At 46.1% G+C, this 19463-nt stretch overlaps 1 protein-coding gene across 1 annotated transcript in view; it reads right to left on the bottom strand.

Annotated features, from left to right (window-relative positions):
• Positions 1-19463, bottom strand: part of Elavl1 (ELAV like RNA binding protein 1) — a 39067-nt gene that overhangs the window by 10779 nt on the left and 8825 nt on the right. Inside the window, exons 2-3 of the mRNA XM_027954851.2 lie at positions 16288-16475; positions 5961-6064 (exon numbers count right to left, since the gene is read on the bottom strand). Of these exons, the coding sequence (XP_027810652.1) occupies positions 5961-6064; positions 16288-16459 (276 nt within the window). The 5' untranslated portion in view covers positions 16460-16475. The remainder of the gene's footprint in view (positions 1-5960; positions 6065-16287; positions 16476-19463) is intronic.

Below are 19463 nucleotides of genomic sequence, written 5' to 3'. Positions count from 1 at the left end.
AGAAACAGCACACAGGACACTTTCTCATTATAAACACTTGCCACCCACAGTGGCATGTGCTGGCAGCTTACCACGGGCCAGGCAGTGAGCTGAGACACCCTGCAGTGTTTTCTCACTTGGGCCTCTCCAACCCCAATAAGGTGAACATTATTCATCTTTCCACAAAATTGAGAGAATGAGGGCCTCCTATTGGATGGCAGGGCTGTAATCCGAACCTGGTCACCTATTCTCCCACCAGGGCCTTATGCTCACTTCAATGTGCTACACAGTGAACCAGTGCTGAGAACAGGACATGGTCTCTGCCTGAAAGGAGCCTGTGGGGTGGCAGGCATGAGAACTGGGAGTCCCTTCAAACAAATGTATTAACCCCTGCCAATAATCAAGCTTGTTACTGAATCCCAGAGGGGACCCATAAGTTTTGGGGGAACCTGAGTCCAGCACTTAAGCATTCAGTATTAAATTCCTGTGCTTGAGGGGGGGCAAGGGACAGCTGGAAAAAGTGTTCAGTGCTTTCCCTGGCCAAGGCTGATGGCTCTGTGGACCCCACAGCCTAGAACAGAAACACACTGCCCTTGTGCTCTGTGCTTCGAATGTACTCCCTGCAAGAGCATGGAATGGGAACTAGGCCACCCCTGATGAGAAGGAGCAGTTGGCAGGACAGGACACTCAATCAAGTCAGAAGGCTGGGGGAGTGAGGAGGGAGCAGAGAGCAGGGAGCATGTGCTCTAGAAGGGGTAAGGCTTGGATCTGTGCAGGAGAAAAAACATTCCAAGGGACACAGAACCACTGAGACCACACCACAGGGAATAGACGAGCTCTCAGATGACAACAGAGAAGGATACTAAGGGGCACTGGGTTCCCTCAGGCAGCTGGAAGTCCTTGAGTGGGCAGAGCTGCATATGCTGGACATTCCCTGTCAGCTTTCCTGTCTGCTCCCAAGCCCAGGGTACCTTGGTTCAGCCTTTGTTCTTCTGAGGCCCTACAGTACATACCTGGCCACTCCATTTTTTAAGTTGGGGGTTGTTGCACACACAGTACTGTCTCACCTTGGCCCACAGCCTCCCCAGCGTCCCTCTCCATAGAGGCTGCAAGTGTCCAGGTCGACTGTCAAGTCAGTCCTGAAGAACACCCTACTCATGCTATTGCCAGAGGACTGCATCCCCAACCAGTTACCTCCAACTTTACTAAAAGTCTTAGTGAAAGGCACTATACCTTGGCAGGATGGCTGAAGAAGAAAGGCAGCCTTCCTCACCCCCAGGAATTCCAGCTATTCTGTGCTTTCCCAATATCTGGATAAATTGGCAAGGAGCTGTCTAGACCTCCCCGTGCTGGGCACTAGCCTCTGCAGACTGTCTAGCCTGGGTTATACTTGGGACCATTCCTTAGCTTATAATGGACTTGCAGGGGGAACAGGCATTCCCAAACTGTAATCCTTTGGCATCAGTGAAGCACAACTCAGCCAGTTACTATTTATTACCATGCTTAGACAAAGCCCTGAGGAGAAAGCCCTTTTGGAGACAAATGTTGGAAAAAACTTCCATGCCACTTCTAGGACATCACATGTCTTCAAGGACTGTGATAACTACTTCCTCTTCTCTCCAAGTTTGGAGTCAAATTAGAATCAAGGACATACCAGAGCACCTGGTACCCAACAGGTGTGCATGGACCCTGTGGGCTCCCTGGGTGCTACTCCAAGGAACCTTGGCCAGGAACCCTCTGTATGAAGCTCCTGGTAACACTTATTACCTCAATTTGGTCCCTTCCTGTCCTGTTCTCAGGAAATCTTTTGTAAGGGGATGAATTGTGTGTCCCCATGCCCCGATCCCAGTTCATATCCCAATTCATATTCAGGGTCTCAGAACGTGAACTGATTTGGAGATAAGATACTTGCAGATATACATAGTTAAGATGAGGTCACATAGGAGGAGGGTGTGCCCTGGTGTCCTTATACAAACAGAAAATTCAGGCATAGGCACACTCCGGGGGAATAGAATGTCAGGTGACAATGAAGGCAGAGTGAGGAGATGCTTCAGCCAAGGAATGCCAAGGACTGTCAGTGACCACCAGACGCTGGTGCACAGACAGATCCTTCTCTAATGCATTTGTAAGGAACTAGTTCTGCTGACACGTTGACCTTGAACTGCAGCCTCCAGAGCTGGGAGCTGCCTGGTCTGTTACAGCTGCCCTAGCAAGTTCATACATTCCCCTGACCACATGATTTCCATGAATCTCTGCACCCACTCATGACCCAGCCCCCTCTCATCCCTATTTAGTTAGCTCCACTGTATTTATCGCACTGTGTATTTTAATTAACTGATCCCACAGGGCAAAACATAGGCAATCACTGATGCATCCCCAGCACCCAGAATAGATTCAGATGAAATGCAGACATTTAGTAATCACCTGCCAAATGGGTAAATGACAATTGCTGGTGGTGTTGAGGATGCTACCTGTCTACATTTCCCCTGGTGCTCCACTCCATGGGGAACAGACGTTACACTGCTCTGGCTCCTGATGCAAGGTCTCCTCAGTGCAGCTGCCTTTGCTTTGTCTATAAGAGGTCCAGCTGCCTGGTACTGTGCTGGGGAAGCCGCCAGACACTGGTGTTTAGTGCCCAAAGTCACAATACATCTTTATTTACTTATTTAACTTTTTTAGTTGCAGATGGACACAAAACCTTTATTTTATTTTTTTAATGTGGTGCCAGGGATTGAACCCAGTGCCCCATGCATGTTAGGCAAGCTCTCCACCACTGAGCCATAACCCTGGCCGTACAGTACATAGTTTTAAGCCCTGACTTTAAAGTTGATGTTTCAGCTTTGCAACAGTGTGTACCTCAGCACTCTCTAAGAACAGGCCATGGGCCATAGAAGCCATAGGACCTGGAGTGGGTATGGACCCATGTCATATTTACTGTATAAAAAATTTGGTCTTTGGCCTGTGTTCCTGGTAGGGAGTTTCTAAAACCCTTGGAAGTCCCTTGTTATTCAGGAGACCTGGTCAAGGTTTGTGCTAAGAGATGGCTCAAGATGGGGCTGGTCACCAGAGAAACCAAGCACATGGTTAGAGGGTTGAAGCTTTGAACCATGACAGCAGTTCATCCACAGGGCAGGGGTGTAGAGGAGGAGGACTACAGATGGAGTTCAGTTATGTGGCCAGCAACTTAGACATGCCTACAGGAGACCCCAATAAAAACCCTATATACTGAAGCTCAGTGGGACTCCCAGATGGTCAACACATGACAGTGAAGGGAGGGTAATGCCCTAATTCCACAGAGCAAGGACTCTGAAGCACTGTGTTTGGGACCCCTCCCCCAATCCTGTGTATTTCTCCATTTGGTATGCCTGAATTGTGTGATCTGAATCAAAAATAATCAGAAATGTGAGTTCTGAGAGTCATTCTAGTGAATTATGGAACCCAAATCCCCAAATTTGAGCCTGTGGATCAGAACTGCAGGCAGCCTGGGGAACCCAGAAGGATATTTGGCATGTAAGTGAGCACAGTCTCGTTGGGGACCATGCTCTTGAGTTGCAGGGCCTATGCTAACTTGGTGGCAAAAGTGCAGGACACAGTTAGTATCAGATTAATACTGAATAATCTGCAAGAGAACAAGTTCACAACTCCGTGATGGCTTTAATCATACTGTACAGACAAGCTGTCCTTAACCCAGGGGCTCTCAAAAGCAGGCCAGGGCAGGTCATCTGAAGTCTCTTGATCTCCAAGTACCTGCCCAGCACCAGGCAATGGCCATGCTTCAGGAAAGGTTTGCTCTGAATAAAGGAATACACTCTCAGGACAAAGAACATCAGGAGAACTGCTAAAAGATCCAGGCCTGTACAGTCTCAGGAGTGACAGAAAGAGAAACAATGACCAAGGGCTGTCATGTTCACAAGGAACTGGATTCTAAACAACTAGATAGTGATGGGAAGTTACTGGGAACCAGATTCCACTGGCCAAAGGCAGGGCTACCAATGGTGGAGTGGGCTTTCATGGGTACTTGGCCAGGGTTGCAGGGAGAAGCAGACCTGCCCAGGCCTGCTCTCCTGGAGTTCTGTGAGCTCCTGGTTTCAGCCTTCAGAAAGGGCCACTTCTGCCAACATCAATTCCAAAGAGGTAACAGGATCAGATTCACACATGGCAGGTGAGTTTTCGCATTTGAGGAAGCAGAACTCCAAAATGGTCTGCTCTCCACTTTGACCTAATGCCTCAGAAACGAGAGTGAAGGCACTTCCCCAATGTGGGAGACGATTACTAAGAGGTGGGAAACCTTAGGTCAAGGATAAACAACCCAGGGCTGGGTTTGAAAAACCAAAGCCTCTGCTCAGGGGCAAACACAGGACACATGGCTGCCTTCATCAGCTTCTGCTTTGGAAAGGGCCTTTGGGAGCCTGTGCAGGGTACAAGAATACAAGAGCTATGCTCTTGGCCTGGGGAGCTCACAGCATACTTCTCGCCCACATGGCACAGGGCCTGTTGTGAGTGAGCAGCTCTAGGAGGGTTTGGTCACTGAGTTAACCAAGATGGTGGAACAGTTCAAGAGCAGGAACAGAAGGCCACCCACCAGCCTGAACAGGCATGCTCCAGCCAGGTCAGTGTGCTTCCCTGGTAGACTAGCACAAAGGTTCCCAGGGCCACCCCACAGACTGATTGGGGAAACTGACAGCAGCCCTGGGTACCTGTATTTTATAACTTCCAGGTAGTTCTGGTGATTAGATTAGCCAAGGAAGCATGTCACAATGAAAGTCTCAAGAGGGACCCTTTTGGTACCCGACGTGACCTGAAGAAAACACCTTATTAAGGAGTGGGATTAAAAGGTCAATCTCATTCTCAATGGCTTCAGATCAAGAGAGATGATTCCAGCAGGCGTGTATCTTAAGAACAAGAGGTCAGTGAGCCAGGGGGCACCTTGTGAAAGCTCACCCTGACATGCAGTAGCCCTGCGGATGGCCAGCAGCTGCAGGAAGCCAGGTCACAGGGAAGGGCCATGGTCAGAGAAGCCAAAAGGCAGACAGGGTTGAAGAGGAGGTAGGGTTCCAGGCTGAGAGAATTACCATCCAAATGGAGGGAATGGCCAGGGGCAGCAGGTTCAGGAGAGGAAGGGAAAGGAATCTGGCCTGTGTGACTAGAAAGTACTGACTATCCCAGGAGGGCTGCAGTACAACTGGCTCCCCCATCACCTGCCACCACAAACAAAGCCTTACCATAATACCTGCCACTGTCACATGTGGCTTTTCTATTTCTGGTTTACTATCTGCAGCACTTATACCCCTGGCCTCAGGTTCTACAAGGACACTGAATCTGTTTTGGTCACTGCTTGGACAGTGGGTGCTCAATAAACAAGGATTCAATGAATGTTAAACAAACTGGCCAGAAAATGGTTTTGATGGGATGTGATGAAGAAGGGAGGGAGTGCTGGGCAGGGTGGGACTGTGCTGCTGCCCCCACAAGCCAGAAGCCCATGGCAGGAGGGCACAGTGGGCCACACACTTGCAGGATGGGAGCCACATGGGGATGAAAAGATGCCCAGGTAAGCCTAAGAGACAGGTGGGAGGTCTATGGAGGAAACCGCTTGTGAGCCAGCATCCCCTGGAGACACCCTGGGCTAGGGGACTGACCCGGTATACATTTCTCTCTTTTTTATTTTTGGTGCTGGGGATCTAACCCAGGGCCAGGGCCTTGTGCATGCCAGGCAAGCACTCTACCAACTGAGCTGTATCCCCAACCCTGTGCATTTATCTTCATGGGACACTTTATTGGTGGGGCTCAGGGAGGCCACAAGCCACCTATATAAAGTCTGGGACAGTCACCACTGAGTGCACATCTGACGGAACCCCCAGATTTCCTGAAAGCATCAGGCCTTGGAGGAGTAGTCATGCTAACAGTCCCTGAGATAGTGAGAGAGAGGCCAACTAGGACTTAGCCAGTGCAGAAACAGATGAAGTGTGAACAAATCTCTTTACCTTAATGGTTTTTGACTGAAGCCTCAGGCCATTCAGCGTGTTGATCGCTCTTTCCGCGTCCTTGGCAGTCACGTAGTTCACAAAACCATAGCCCAAGCTGTGTCCTGTGGAGAACATGAGGACACCAATAAACCAGCAGGCAGGTGACAGTCATAAGAATAGCCAATGGGACTTTTCAACTGGGGTCAAGGGCAAAATCAGAAAAGACAAGACCCAGGTGACACACCAAAATGTTAAGAACAGTGGCATCTAGGGGCCTGGATTACAGATGGTGGCAAACCTGTACATTTTTGCAATGAACATAGATAACATTTATAATTTTAAACAAGTTATTTAAACAGTAATAGCATGCTACTGACTGTATCTGTAGAATGCTGACGACAGTTCCATGGATGCTGGCTGGGATGACCTGGGTGGGCGAGGACAAGAAGAACAACAGAGGGACAGACTAGGGGGCAGAACCTAAAGGATGATGGTCTGTGTCCCCATTGATTCATTACCACCTCATCCCCCAAAATGGAAAGCCTTGCTGAACTCTGGCACCACCTAGTGCCTGTTCCATTTACCTTACCAAACATAAGGCCAACTGGACCTAGTGGGAGGAACAAGACAGAAAAGGGAACACCCAAGAAGAAGCTAGAACTGAGAGAATCCCCAGGCCCAGCTAATTTCTAGGACTTCTCCCAACAGCACAACAGGGTTTTGCTAAGTTACTTAGAGCCCCAATATTGCTAAGGCCGGCTCAAACTTCTAATCTTCCTGCCTCAGCCTCCTGACTTGCTGGGATTAAAACTGTGTGCCACTATTGGTCCACTGTACCACCACCATTGGCTCAAGTTTAGGGGAGTCATAAGGATGTAAAAACCCGAGTTCTTCGAAGAAAATTAGGGTGACAGGTAGGGTGATCCCAGCCTCTCTTTGTGAAATACACATGATAAGCAGGACACTAAAGAAAGACATGGAATGGCAGGAGGAAAGCCCAAAGAGACGAGCTGCAGGGGTGTTAGAAAGGAGCCTCAGAGCATGTCCAGTCAAACCCTTTCACTGAAGGAGAAATGAGAGGCCCAGAGATGAGCACAATCCACATCCTCCCACCCAGCTCATCCCAAGACCTGCGATGCCAGTTAGCACCCGCTTCATTCTGTTCCACAGACAAAGCAGCCCCCTGTGACAAAGGCCTGAGCCATGTAGAGCAGAGATCCTCTCGGCTGCTAAGCTGGCTGCAAACAGAACCCAGACCTCTCTCACTGATAACAAGACCACAAACCTAGCACTCACCCACTGTGAGAATCTGAGGATCTCTACCTCTGTGTGGCTCCACGCCTTTGTCACGAGACTTCTGTGTCTCCAGTCAGCAGAGCAGAATGAAGCAATGAAGTGGATGCTGACTGTACCACAAGTGCCTGCATGAGCTGGGAGGATGGTGCTCATTTCCAGGCCTCCTTCCTTGCTGATAACAAGACCACAAACCCAGCAGAGAACCTAACCCAGTTTTTATTTATTTATTTATTTAAAAAAAAATTTTTTTTTTTGGCAGGGGACGGGGGTTCTGGGGATTGAACCCAGCAGCGCTTTACCACTGAGGTACATCCCCAGCTCTTTTTTTTTTGAGAGAGAGAGAGAGAGAGAGAGAATTTTTAGTATTTATTTTTTAGTTTTTGGCGGACACAACATCTTTGTTTGTATGTGGTGCTGAGGATCGAACCCAGGCCGTACAGGCGAGCGCGCTACCGCTTGAGCCACATCCCCAGCACCCCCAGCTCTTTTTGAGACACCATTTTGCCAAGTTGCTGAGGCTGTCCTCAATCTTGCGATCATCCTGCCTCAGTCTCCCGAGTTGCTGGAATTAAAGGTGTTTGCCACTGCACCTAGTCTAATCCAGTTTTGCTACTTTCTTTTTCAAATAAAGTTTAATTTTTTAAGATAGTTTTAAGATTTACAGAAAAATTATAAAGGTAACACATGCAGAGTTCCCAAAGCCCCATCCTCTCCACTTACTCTCCCCTATTAGTAACATCTCATTTTAGCAATGGTACATTTGTTATAGTTAATATATGAAACCACTACAGGTATGTTATTAACTAAAGTCCACACCTGGTTGTCTTTAAATTCTCCTTTAAGGTTTTTTCCCTTCCCAGGACTCCATACTACATCTGGTCTTTGCATCTCCTCCGACTCTCTGGGCTGTGATGGTTTCTCAGACAGTCCTTAGTTTTGATGACCATGACAGTTTGCAATAGGGCTGGTCAGTATTTTGTATACCCCTACTTTGGGCCTATCTGGTGTTTTTTCTCATGGTTAGACTGGATGATGAACTTGGAGGAAGAAGTCACGGGGTGAAGTGCCCTTCTCATCATGTCCTATCTTGGGCCAAAGACACAGGCCATCAACATGACATCGCTGTTGATGCTGAACTTAATCACCTAGTTGGGGCAGTGGGCTTGTCAGGTATCTCCACTGTCAAGTTCTCCCCCAGCCCCTACCATATTATCCTCTGGAAGGAAGTCTTAATGTGCATCTGACACTTAGGAGGTAACCCTGTGATTTATGCTCCTTCTTCTCCTCCTTCACAGTGTGCCAGCTACATGCATTATCTGCAATTCTGGGCAGGCCATTTTCTTTTTTAAAGAAAAGAACACCTCTTCTGAAACACTTGTGGAAAAGAGGAAGGGAGAGAAATAAAAGAAGGGAGGGAGGGAGTAGAGAACAAAATCTGATCCTCTACACCCACATTTCTAACAAAAACTTCATGGGTCTGAGGGATTCAGTTCCACAGTCCTGTCACAGTAAGGAGCTACTGCAGCAGCCAGGGACCATTGAGCACAAGCAGTTCAGACTAGAGTCTGAGAGCAGATTGTCTGTGGCAAAGACTACCAACATAGTATCTTTAATTAATTAATTAGTTAATTCATTTTCTTAAGTGGTGATTAGGATCGAACGCAGGGCCTCACACATGCTACACAAATGTTCTACCACTGAGCCAAAACCCCAGACTGGATTTTTATTCCCAAGCACCTGCTCCTAACCCTTCTCTGCTGGTCCCACTGTGCCCAGGCCAGAGAGCTTGTCCTATCTGTCCACAAACCCCAGAGCATCTCAGCTTCACTCTGGAAGGCACCACTGCTTTGGGGCCTTCTTGTCTTTCTGATCCACCCATGACCCTGGACCACCTGTCTCCTTTGCTGCCAGTTCCTTAGGTAGCCTATGGGATTCTAGGGAAAATCAGATACCACTAAGGACTAGTGTCCCAGGCTCTGTCCCTATGTCTTCCACAGTTCATCCCTGCCTACCCCATTCCTGCTTCCTCACTTCCCACCTACTTGGTGGCCCCCCTCCTAGCTGGTTCCCCAGGGTGGGTCACTGCTGCCTCTGGGGTGCCAGCCTATGGGTCTTCCTGAACTCTTGGCAGCACTGGGTACTGCTCACCTCTTTGGATGCCACCTCTTCTAAGGCATGAAAATACCACCAGGTTTTCTTCTCCTGACTGTCCTTCCTTGGGCTCCTCAGTCATATGAACCTCATGACTATGCTTGCACCCAAGCCTGCCAATGTCACCAAGGAAATCACTCATCCTCAGATGGTCACAGCTTTGTGGGGCACCTCCAAATGCACGCATCTTTAAATCCTGATGCACCATGGGGATCTGAAAGATCACTATAGTCTGGCCCAGTAGTGCCATGACTCCTGACTCGGGCTCTTCCCTCACTCAGGAAACAAGGTGTGGCCCTAGGAGTAGGCAGCACCCAGAGGGGTTGAGCTACACTCACCTGTTCCTTTGTAATCCAACCCCTTTGCTCTTTTTGGGATAGAATGTTCCATGGAACCTCCCCTTGTGTGTTCCCTATATAAGAATAAAGAATCCCAGTGGCTTTCTCTCTTTCCACAGACCCCTAAGGTCGGAGAGCTGTCACAGGACCAAAGAAAAAGGTATTTCTCTGTCTCTGTGTGATTATTTCGTGCAGCCCAGTTAATCTGGAGCAACCCTGAGTGTTTAGTCGTAAGATGCGATACAGCTTCCTTGGCCTGCTTCTTCTCCATCCTCTTCAATGAGCTGACATAGCAATTGAGCACCTATTATGGTGTCAGGTCCTATGCCTAGCTAGGAAACTAATGAGCAGAGCCCCCCAAGATAAAGCTTGGTGGTGAGGCCTGCCTAAGTCACAGCTGGGGATAACCAGGGCCCCTGAGATGAGCGATTCGGTGGAGAAGATGAAGCAGGGAGATGAGGGAAGGAAAGAGGAGGGGACAAGGAGGGTAGGACAATAAATCTTACAGGTAGGACTGAATAAATCTTACATCTAGGATCTGAAGATGTCACAAGCCTGTGCTCTCCTGACTCTCACTTCCCAGAATTGCAGAAACACAATTCTGGCTTCAGGTAAGGTTCTGGGCTTTGGTTCTCTGACTTGTTCATCATTAGCATTAATCTCCAAGAAGTTAAAACTCAGATGTCAGTGGTGATTTGGTATATCTAGGTGGAGCCTCAGATTTACACTTTTCCAAGTCTGCAGATGATGTAGGGGGTCACTGTACACAGCATGTGGAGAGACACTACTCTGGAGAAAAAGAGGCTGCTTCTCCATGGAGCATCATTTGTATGGCCCTGTCAGGCCTCCCTAGGCAAACCTGAACTAGTGTTCTTGCATTCCAAACATATTTTTCTCTGACTTTAGACAAGGGTTAAGACTGAAGAGACAATTTTTGGCCTTTTGTCTTATGTTGCCAGACATAATACTTTATTCCCTCGATGCTTCTTGGAACTGAGAGCCTTGGCTCGATCTGTAGCTAAGAGAGGTGAGGCCTCCTCTGCAGTGTGAGATGGCAGGTGCTATGAGCTCATTCTTTTAAAGGTTTGGGGGCTCCAGGAAATACTTCACTGAGAGACAGAAACTGGATCTTGGGGTGGTGAAAAGAGTGAATTAATTAGGTAATAAAAGTAAGAAACAGGTAAGGGCCCCAAAAGAAAGAAAATGGGCAAAGAATAAGAAGAGTATGTTACAAAAGCAGAAATACCAATAGCCAGTAAATAGATGAAAACAATGATGAACTTCACCAGAAATTTGAATCAGTGCCACAATCGAATGTCATCTGTTACTTCAGAGGCTGGCAAAGAGGAGAAATCCTGCTGGGCTCTGGGGACAGCAGGGTTGAGTAGAAGAGAGGGCAAGTTGGCAACAGGGACCAAGAGTTCTTAGAAGGAACAATCTCCCGTCCACTGTTTCACTTCCACAAAGGCTTTCTATGGAAATAACCAGAGAGCAAAGATATATGCCAGGATATTTATCTTGGTGGGACACAATTATAAATATGAAAAAATGGAAAACAGATTACTCTGTATCCACTGTGGTGATGGGATAGTGCAATGCTCAGTGACAGGAAATGTTCAGATGCAAAGTTTACTGTATATCTTGTGGGGGTGCCAGCTCACTTCTATAAAAGTGCAGGGTTATTCATGATAATTACTTAACAAAGTCTGGAAGGACATGAACCCAAAAGGTAACAGTGGAAGGATTATGAGTAACTTAAAACTTCCTTCCTTTTTATCTCATGCTTAAATTTTTTCTGTAAGAAACAAAGACATGGGCTGGGGTTATGGCCCAGCGGTAGAGCTCTTGACTAGCATGTGTGAGGCACTGGGTTCAATCCTCAGCACCACATAAAAATAAATAAATAAAAATAAAGGTATTGTGTCTTCATTACAACATATATATGTATATATATATAAAATAAACAAAAACATATCAAGGAATAAAAGTGCGCAGGCAGGCCAAGTGTGGGAGGGCATTCCTGCAGAGGGAACAGTGTTTGGGAAATACAGAGAGCCCAAAAGTGTGCATTACTGGGAAATGACGGCCTCAGTGCAGCCTGAGAGAGTGGTGAGGGAACAGAAGATGGGAAGAAGGAGCATCTAGGGGTCTTGAGAGCCATGGGTGGGCTTCATCCAATTAGAGGTACATGGCCAAAAGACAGAAGTCAAGAGGGCTTGAGGCTGGGTCCATGAGGTTGAAGGGTGGACTTCCACTCCATGTGGGTCATAAAGAGTCACTGCAGAGAGACTAGACACCAGAGCCAAGAGCAGGGCAGGACTAGGCAGGAAAGTACCGAGCAGCAAAGCTGGATGCCAGAGGCTCCCTGAGGCTAGCGTTTATGAATGGGACAGCCACAACACACACCACAACTCCATCAAGGGGACTTGCCCCTGGCTGGCCAGAAACATTCTGAATATTGAGGCCAGAACACTGGACCTCCCTTTTGTCCCTGACCCTCAACAAAAATATGGTAAATGAATGATGTCTGCCAGCATGCACTCTCCTCAATCCCTAGCTCCTTTCCCTCTTCACTTACTCAGTCACTCATTCAGCACTGCGGCTTCGTGTAGGGCTGCAGAGTTAATAAGGCTCCTGCCTCCTGGAACTATTGATGTACTAGATGAGGAAGTTGTAAACTCAGTGCAGTGTGGAAACCTCTCGGTGCAGGCCTTCCTGGTTGCTATGGGAACCCATAAGCAGAACATCTGCCACAGACCAGGCAGGGCCAAGAAAGGCCTCCTCAAGTAAATTCAACTCAAGACCCAAAGGGTTTTAGAGGAGAAGGCTGAGAGGGTCACACTCAGGTTAGGGAAGATGTCCCTTTGCTGCAGTGAGGAGATGATCTGGAAGGAGGACGCAGGACTAGTTAGGAGGTCACAGTGATGATATGCAGGCAAAGGCAATGGTGTGCTAAGTAGGATGGTGCCTAGGGAGATGCAGGAAAGGGGTGGACTGAAGAAACATCCAGGAGGATGAGTGTTAGGTCACAGGTCAGAGGCTACCCTGATTTCCAACCACAACCAGTGGGTGAACAGTGGTGCCCTCTACCAAGACAGGAACACTGGACACAAGTGGCCAATTTGCAAGATAAGATCAGTTTAGGATACAATCAATCTGTGGTGATGAAGAACATGGAGTTAAGGAGCACTTTCTGGTCAAGACAGAAGTGGCAAACTTGGGATATGCTGAAGCCAAGGGGATGAATCTGCTCCTCCAAGTGCCAGCTTTGAAAGAAAAGGAGGGCTATGAAGTAATTAACCCTGGGGACTGCCTACCTTCAAGGCTGTAAAAAGGAATAGCTGCAAGAGAGAAAGCAAGCGAGCATGGCTTCAAGGGTAGAAAGATAGCCAGGGTGGGTGGTTTACAAAAGCCAGAGTAAGCCAGAGTAAGGGGATGCTTCTAGAAGGAAGTCATGGGGGAAAAAACAAAAACAAAAAGGAGTGGAGATGGAGAATTTGACAGTCTATGCATGGAAGAACATGCAGATCCATGGCTCTCACCTAGGGGCCATTCTGCCTCCAACAGGACACAGAGCAGTGTCTAGGGTCAAGATTGGGTTTTTACAACTCCAAGCAGGTGGAGGCCAAGGATGCTGCTCAACACCCTTCAATGCACAGCCTGGCTCCAGATAGAATTATCTAGTCCTAAATGTCAATAGTGCTGACACAGAAAACCCTCGAGCAAGAGGAAGTTGGAGCTAGGCATGGTGGCACCTGCCTGTAATCCCAGTGGCTTGGGAGGCTGAGGCAGGAAGATTGAGAGTTCAAAGCCAGCCTCAGTAACAGTGAGGTACTAAGCAACTCAGTGAGACCCTGTCTCTAAAGAAAATACAAAATAGGGCTGGGGATGTGGCTCAGTGGTTGAGTGCCTCTGGGTTCAATCCCCAGTACCCCACCTTCGCCAAAAAAAAGAGGAAGTCGGGAAGTCTAGAAAGAACTCTTGAACAATGACGGGGTGATCCTGCAGAGACCCAGACAAGCTATTGGTTCCATTATGAAGTAGGAGGTAGTCATCAGCTGAGAGTGAGCGTGGTTATAGGCCAGAGGAAAAACACATTGAAATGGTGGTTATGGAGGCTGGAGACACCCACAGAATAAACTGAGTAGGCCAGGATTGGACTCAGAAACATGACTATCTGGCTGGGTGTAAAAGACTTTCTTGCTGGGGTGGGCAGCTGTAGTTCTGATCAGTATAAAGCAAACTGGTGTCACAAAATGACAGACAGTGAAATTTAAGTCCATAGCCCCAGGATCACCTAGTGAAGAAGTTACCATATGCTGGTAACAAGAGGAGAGAAATGAGGCTCAGCAAGTACAGCAGTGCACACCTGTCAGTCATCCCAGAGGCTTGGGAGGCTGACACAGGAGGATCGAAAGTTTGAGGCCAGCCTCAGCAACTTAGCAAGGCACTAAAAACTTAGCAAGACCCTGCCTAAGAATAAAAATATAAAAAGGGCTGGGGATGTGGCTCAAGTGGTTAAGTGCCCCTGGGTTAAAAAAAGAAAAAAAAAAAAGAAGAAATGAGGGCTCACTGAGCTTTAGATAAAGCTTCCGTGTGCGGACTCTAAAGATGATGAAGTAGAGCTGGGGGCCCATGCAAATCTCCTCTACAACCCCTAGCTCGCTGACCACTGCCTAAGAAGAAGATAAAACTTATCTCTGAATTTTCATATCATACTTCCACTGGACTCTTTGGCTCCCAAAATCAGTTCATCAAGCCTAGTTGTTCTATTTGCATAGCTTATATTTCTCTGAAAACCACAACAGATCAATGAACATCAAAGAAGTCAGATAAAATCAGGTAACCCTTGCAAATCAGATTCTAATGCTGGGAATATCAATTGTGCTGATATTCCCTTCCACCAGAACACAAATGGGGAAAGGCAAGACTTGTTAGAGGCACTGAGGCACTGGGGCACTGGAGAGTTTAAAACCTTTCTGACAGGATTCTTCTTCTTCTTCTTCTTCTTTTTTTGTGTGTGTATATGTGTGCTGGGGATTGAACCCAGGGGTGCTTTACTTCTGAGATGCATCTCTAGCCTTTTTTTTTTAAATTTTGAGACAGGGAGAAAAAAAAGTTGCCCAGGCTGGCCTCAAAGTTGCAATCCTTCTGCCTCAGGCTTCCAAGTAGCTCGGATTATGGATGGGTACTACTGTGCCTGGCAGGACAGGATTCTTATTTAGAATGGTGTTCTAAAACATTCTAATACTGTTCAAATTTTCCTTCTTCTTCTTCTTTTTTTTTTTTAATATGTGGTGCTGGGGATCGAACCCAGGCTCTTGTGCATGCAAGGCAAGCTCTACCAACTGAGCTATATCCCGAGCCCAAGTTTTTATATTATCTAAAGTTTCTCTTTAGAAAGTGTTTATTAAATAAGACTCTCAGATTAGGATGAAGAAGAGGCTTTTGGGTTCAATGCCTCCATCTGATGAGCTAATTCTTTGGATAGCCATTAGACAAACTTTATAGGGGTCATCCAGGGGTCAGGTGTCTTGAAGTTACTGGGAATATATTGAAGATTGATGAAGCTAGACCATGAGTACACTGAGTTCAATATGTTACTCTTTGTTCATGTATACTTGACATTTTTCATAACAAGAATGAAGGTTTTTTGTTTTTTTTTTGTAAACTTTAAATTTGTTTATAGGATAAAGAATCCTCACTCCTAAGAGGACTGCTCATTCCCTTCATTAGGTAGAAGGGGTAGGGGAGGTGAGGAGGAGCAGGAAGAAGATGAGTGCTCCTCAGAACAATAGTTCTCTGAGGAAAGAAGAAAAGAAACAGTGCTTTGGAGCACTGGGTCTTTTCTTTGCTCCAGAATCCCCAAAGCCATACTCTCAGAATGGAGACCAACTCTTAGGTAGGGCCTCAACAGAAACCTGGCCTTCTCCAAACACCTGCAAGCCAGGGAATATCAGGCCATAAGTGCTGCCACCTCTGTTTCATGGACAGGGACAGGGAGCCTAGAAGTCATACTGTGAGGGAGCAGAGGAGCAGGGATGTCAGTTGCTCTGCTCTTGCCCCACAGTGTTCAAGCCGGGTAGAGTGCAGAAGTTCAAGTTGATGGCGTGAAAATGAACAACAGGGTCCTGCTGCCAGCTGGACTGTGCATGGGGGTCTGTACAGACACAGGCACAGGCCTGCCAGTACCTGCCCACAGCAGGGAGTCACTCCCACACATGGACTTGATCAACCTGTGCAGAACAAGCTGTTGGCCCCTTTTAGCTTTCAAAGCATTCTGTTTCTGCTGGCTCCTCAGTTTTCCTCTGCTCTCATGTCTTAATTTTGTATGTGTACTCTGTTTTACAAAGAATCTTTCATCTTTTAGAAACCTATCCAATCTCATGCAAGGGCAGTGGAAAAAGAGAGTTTGAGATAAAAAATGAAACTTCACAGCCATTGCTCCACAGCTATGGCTATTCTGCACTGAGGAATGTGACAGAGTCACAGGCAGGCAAGAGAGTGCTTAACAGGACAGCCGCCGGTACCTGCTTCATAAAAACCTCTCATGTCTTTACCTGCTACTTTATCCCGAATAAGTTTTGCAGATTCAACTTCACCAATGCTGCTGAATAGACTTCGCAATTCGTCCTGGGTCATGTTCTGAGGGAGGTAGTTGACAATTAGATTTGTTCTCCCAATGTCGTCCCTGCAGTCTTCGGCCATGTGGTCTTCATAACCATTAGACATTGTATTTCTTAAAAATCTGTAAAGAAAAATAAGATCAAGTAAGTGATCAAATGTTCACACTGCAATATATAAAGGCAAAACTAATGACTAGGTTCATACTTGGGAGATTTTGACTATGGCAACAGAAAAATCTGACCATGAATGCTCATGGCAGCTTTATACATAACTGCCCAAACCTGGAAGCAACTTGAACACTTCTCCTCAATGCATGGACAGAAAATAAACTCCATTCCTATGGTATATCAGAAAATGAAGTATTATTCAGTGCTTAAGAGAAATGAGCTATTAAGCCACAAAGACCAGGAGGAACTTTATTTTTTGTTTATTTCTATTTTTTATTTTTATTTTTTGGTGGGCTGGGGATTGAATATAAACCCTCGCACATGCCAGGCAAGCACTCTACTATTGAGCTACACCCCCCAGTCCAAAAGGATGAATTTTAAATTCATATTGCTAAGTGAAAGAAACTATGACATTCTAGAAAAAAGGCCAAAGTATGGAAACAGTAAAAAGGTCAGGGGTTGTCAGGGATGAGGATGGAGAGGGACGAATAGGTAGAGCACAAGAAATTTTTAGGGCAGCAAGGGTTCTGTAGTATTTTTCTAATGAATGCAGGACATTATATGTTTGTCAATGACCACTTGACATATAACACAAAGAATTAAGATTGATGTGAATTACAGGCTTCAGTTAATAACAATTATCAATATTGGCTCATCAATTATAACAAATGTACCACACTAATATAAGATGCTTTTAGTCCCAGGTGTGGTGTACACAGGAGAGGTCTGAGGGAACTCACTATAGTTCCTGTAAACCTAAAACCAACTCTAAAAAGTAGTCACAAAATAGAACAACTCCAAGTTCACCCACGTCCACTGACAGGGCTTTAAAGTAACTTAGACCCAATTCCAGTACCATGAGTCAAGTTCCTGTGAAGAGTGTTTGGGCTTTCTCTCAAGAGCTTCTGGCTGCTTTCTCCCTGTGTCCAGTGCTGATTCTGGCTTGCTACTGCAAGCCTGTGATGTGTACCCCAACATCCCAACCTGTCTGTTATCATGCAGGCAGGCAAAAATTCCTTGTGCCCTTTATCTCCAAAGACCCAGGGACTGAGCTGGAAAGAGGTTGGTGTTTCTCTATCAGTAAGAGGAGGCTGGTTTTCATGGCTTTCTTAGAAACACCCAGCCTGCCACAGTCTTCAATTTCAGTGACCAACATCAAAATGTCTGGAGTGATGTAGCCTAGAGCAGGAAGATCACTCTTCTTAAGTGTAGCCTACACTGGTTTATTGGCAAGTCAGAGTGATGCCTAACATAAGCAGTTCCACGTCCCTGCCTCTGAATATGTAGGCACCACTCACCTACCACCCAGAGGTCTCAGAGGGCAGCCCCCCTTTTTCTGGATCCCTGATGTGCAGTGTTATGTTTGAATACCCAGTGCCCACGGTCATAAGCCCTTCTTTAAATAGCTTTGCCAGACTTACATAAAAACACATCTCTTGCAGAGATTTCACACCTAGCCCTTGAATCAACACTAGGAGAGGAATTGGGCCTGGTTGCTTTATTCCTGGTGGAAATGTTCAGGCCTTCCCTAGCCTACCTACTCTCAGACAAATGTGCATAATTAGTACACTTTCCCAGCATTTCTGCTACTTATTTGAAGGTATCTCTGTTCCTTGCTCTTAGGTTCACTTCGAAAAAAGACTAGAAAGTTAAACATCATAAAATTAAAAACTTTCTGTAGGGCAAAAAGCATCATAAACAAAGATAAGCAGCAAAAAACAGAAAATATTTGCTGCACATTATTTACATCAAGGGTTCTCAGGTTGGGCAATTCTGCTCCCAAAGGTCACTGAGCAATTTTTCTGCAGCCATTTTTGGTTAGCACCACTTGGGGGCAAGGATGCTACTGGCATCTAGTGGATAGAGGCCAGTTTGCTATCAACTAAACCTTCTGCAAGGTGCAGGAGAATGCCCATAATATCCAGCCTGAAATGTCAACACTGCTGAGGTTGAGAAAACTTAATTCACAGCATCTAATTTAAAAAACGCAATATATTACATAGGCAGGCAAGACACAGGGAAGTAGACAAGGATATGGTCTACAACTTATGGATGCTGGCAATTCCTATGATGCTAAACCCATGAAAAGCTCAACTTCATGAACAATGAAGAAAAATAAAATGAGATGCTGCTTTCTGCCAGTCAGATGGAATAAAATCCAGGATAGACAAAATCTACTGTAAGTAAGGATAAAAGGGAGAGACAGACTCATTGACTGTTGACAGGAATGGAAGATGAACCAACCTTTTTGGAGGATAACCTGGCAGTGCCTACCAAAATTTTTCAGGTAAATGCTACCACATGACTCAGAACTGAAGGAATCTATTCCACAAAAACAAGCACACATGTGCAGGTTAATAAGCAAGAACACAACACACGCCATGGCTTGTAAAAGTATAAAATTGAACATAATCTACATATATATTAAAAGGGGATGGTTAATAAATATCAACTTTCAATAGAAAGTATTAAAATCAAGAAAACCTCCATGAATCTGTTAAATCATCTGTGGCTGTGAGATTTTAGAATAGATCATGAGCTATAAATGATCAAAAATAAACAAATGAACAAAAATATCTGCTGAAGCCTGATCCAAAGAACACAGGTTAATGTGAAATTAACCTATGAAAAATTAAAATGCACACTGAAGTTTTGCTCAAGATGTATTCAAACATTTGTCTTCTTTTATCCTTTAAAAAGTTTTTAATTGTGGACAGACACAGTATCTTTATTTTATTAATTTTATGTGGTGCTGAGGATGGAACCCAGTGCCTCACACGTGCTAGGCAAGCATTCCACCACTGAGCTACAATCCCAGACCCCTTTCTTCTTTATTTTTTCCTCTTTCCTGTCCTCACTTTTTCTCTAAGAGTTAGGCATCTCCTCTTCTGTTTTTCCCTCATCCTGCTTTCATGGAGGATGAACTGGACAATGGTTACTCC

This window comes from Marmota flaviventris, chromosome 1 (genome assembly GCF_047511675.1).
Source record: "Marmota flaviventris isolate mMarFla1 chromosome 1, mMarFla1.hap1, whole genome shotgun sequence".
NCBI classification, from domain to species: domain Eukaryota; kingdom Metazoa; phylum Chordata; class Mammalia; order Rodentia; family Sciuridae; genus Marmota; species Marmota flaviventris.
Note: the sequence above shows the minus strand (reverse complement) of the source record. Positions and strands in the feature narration are given on the sequence as shown.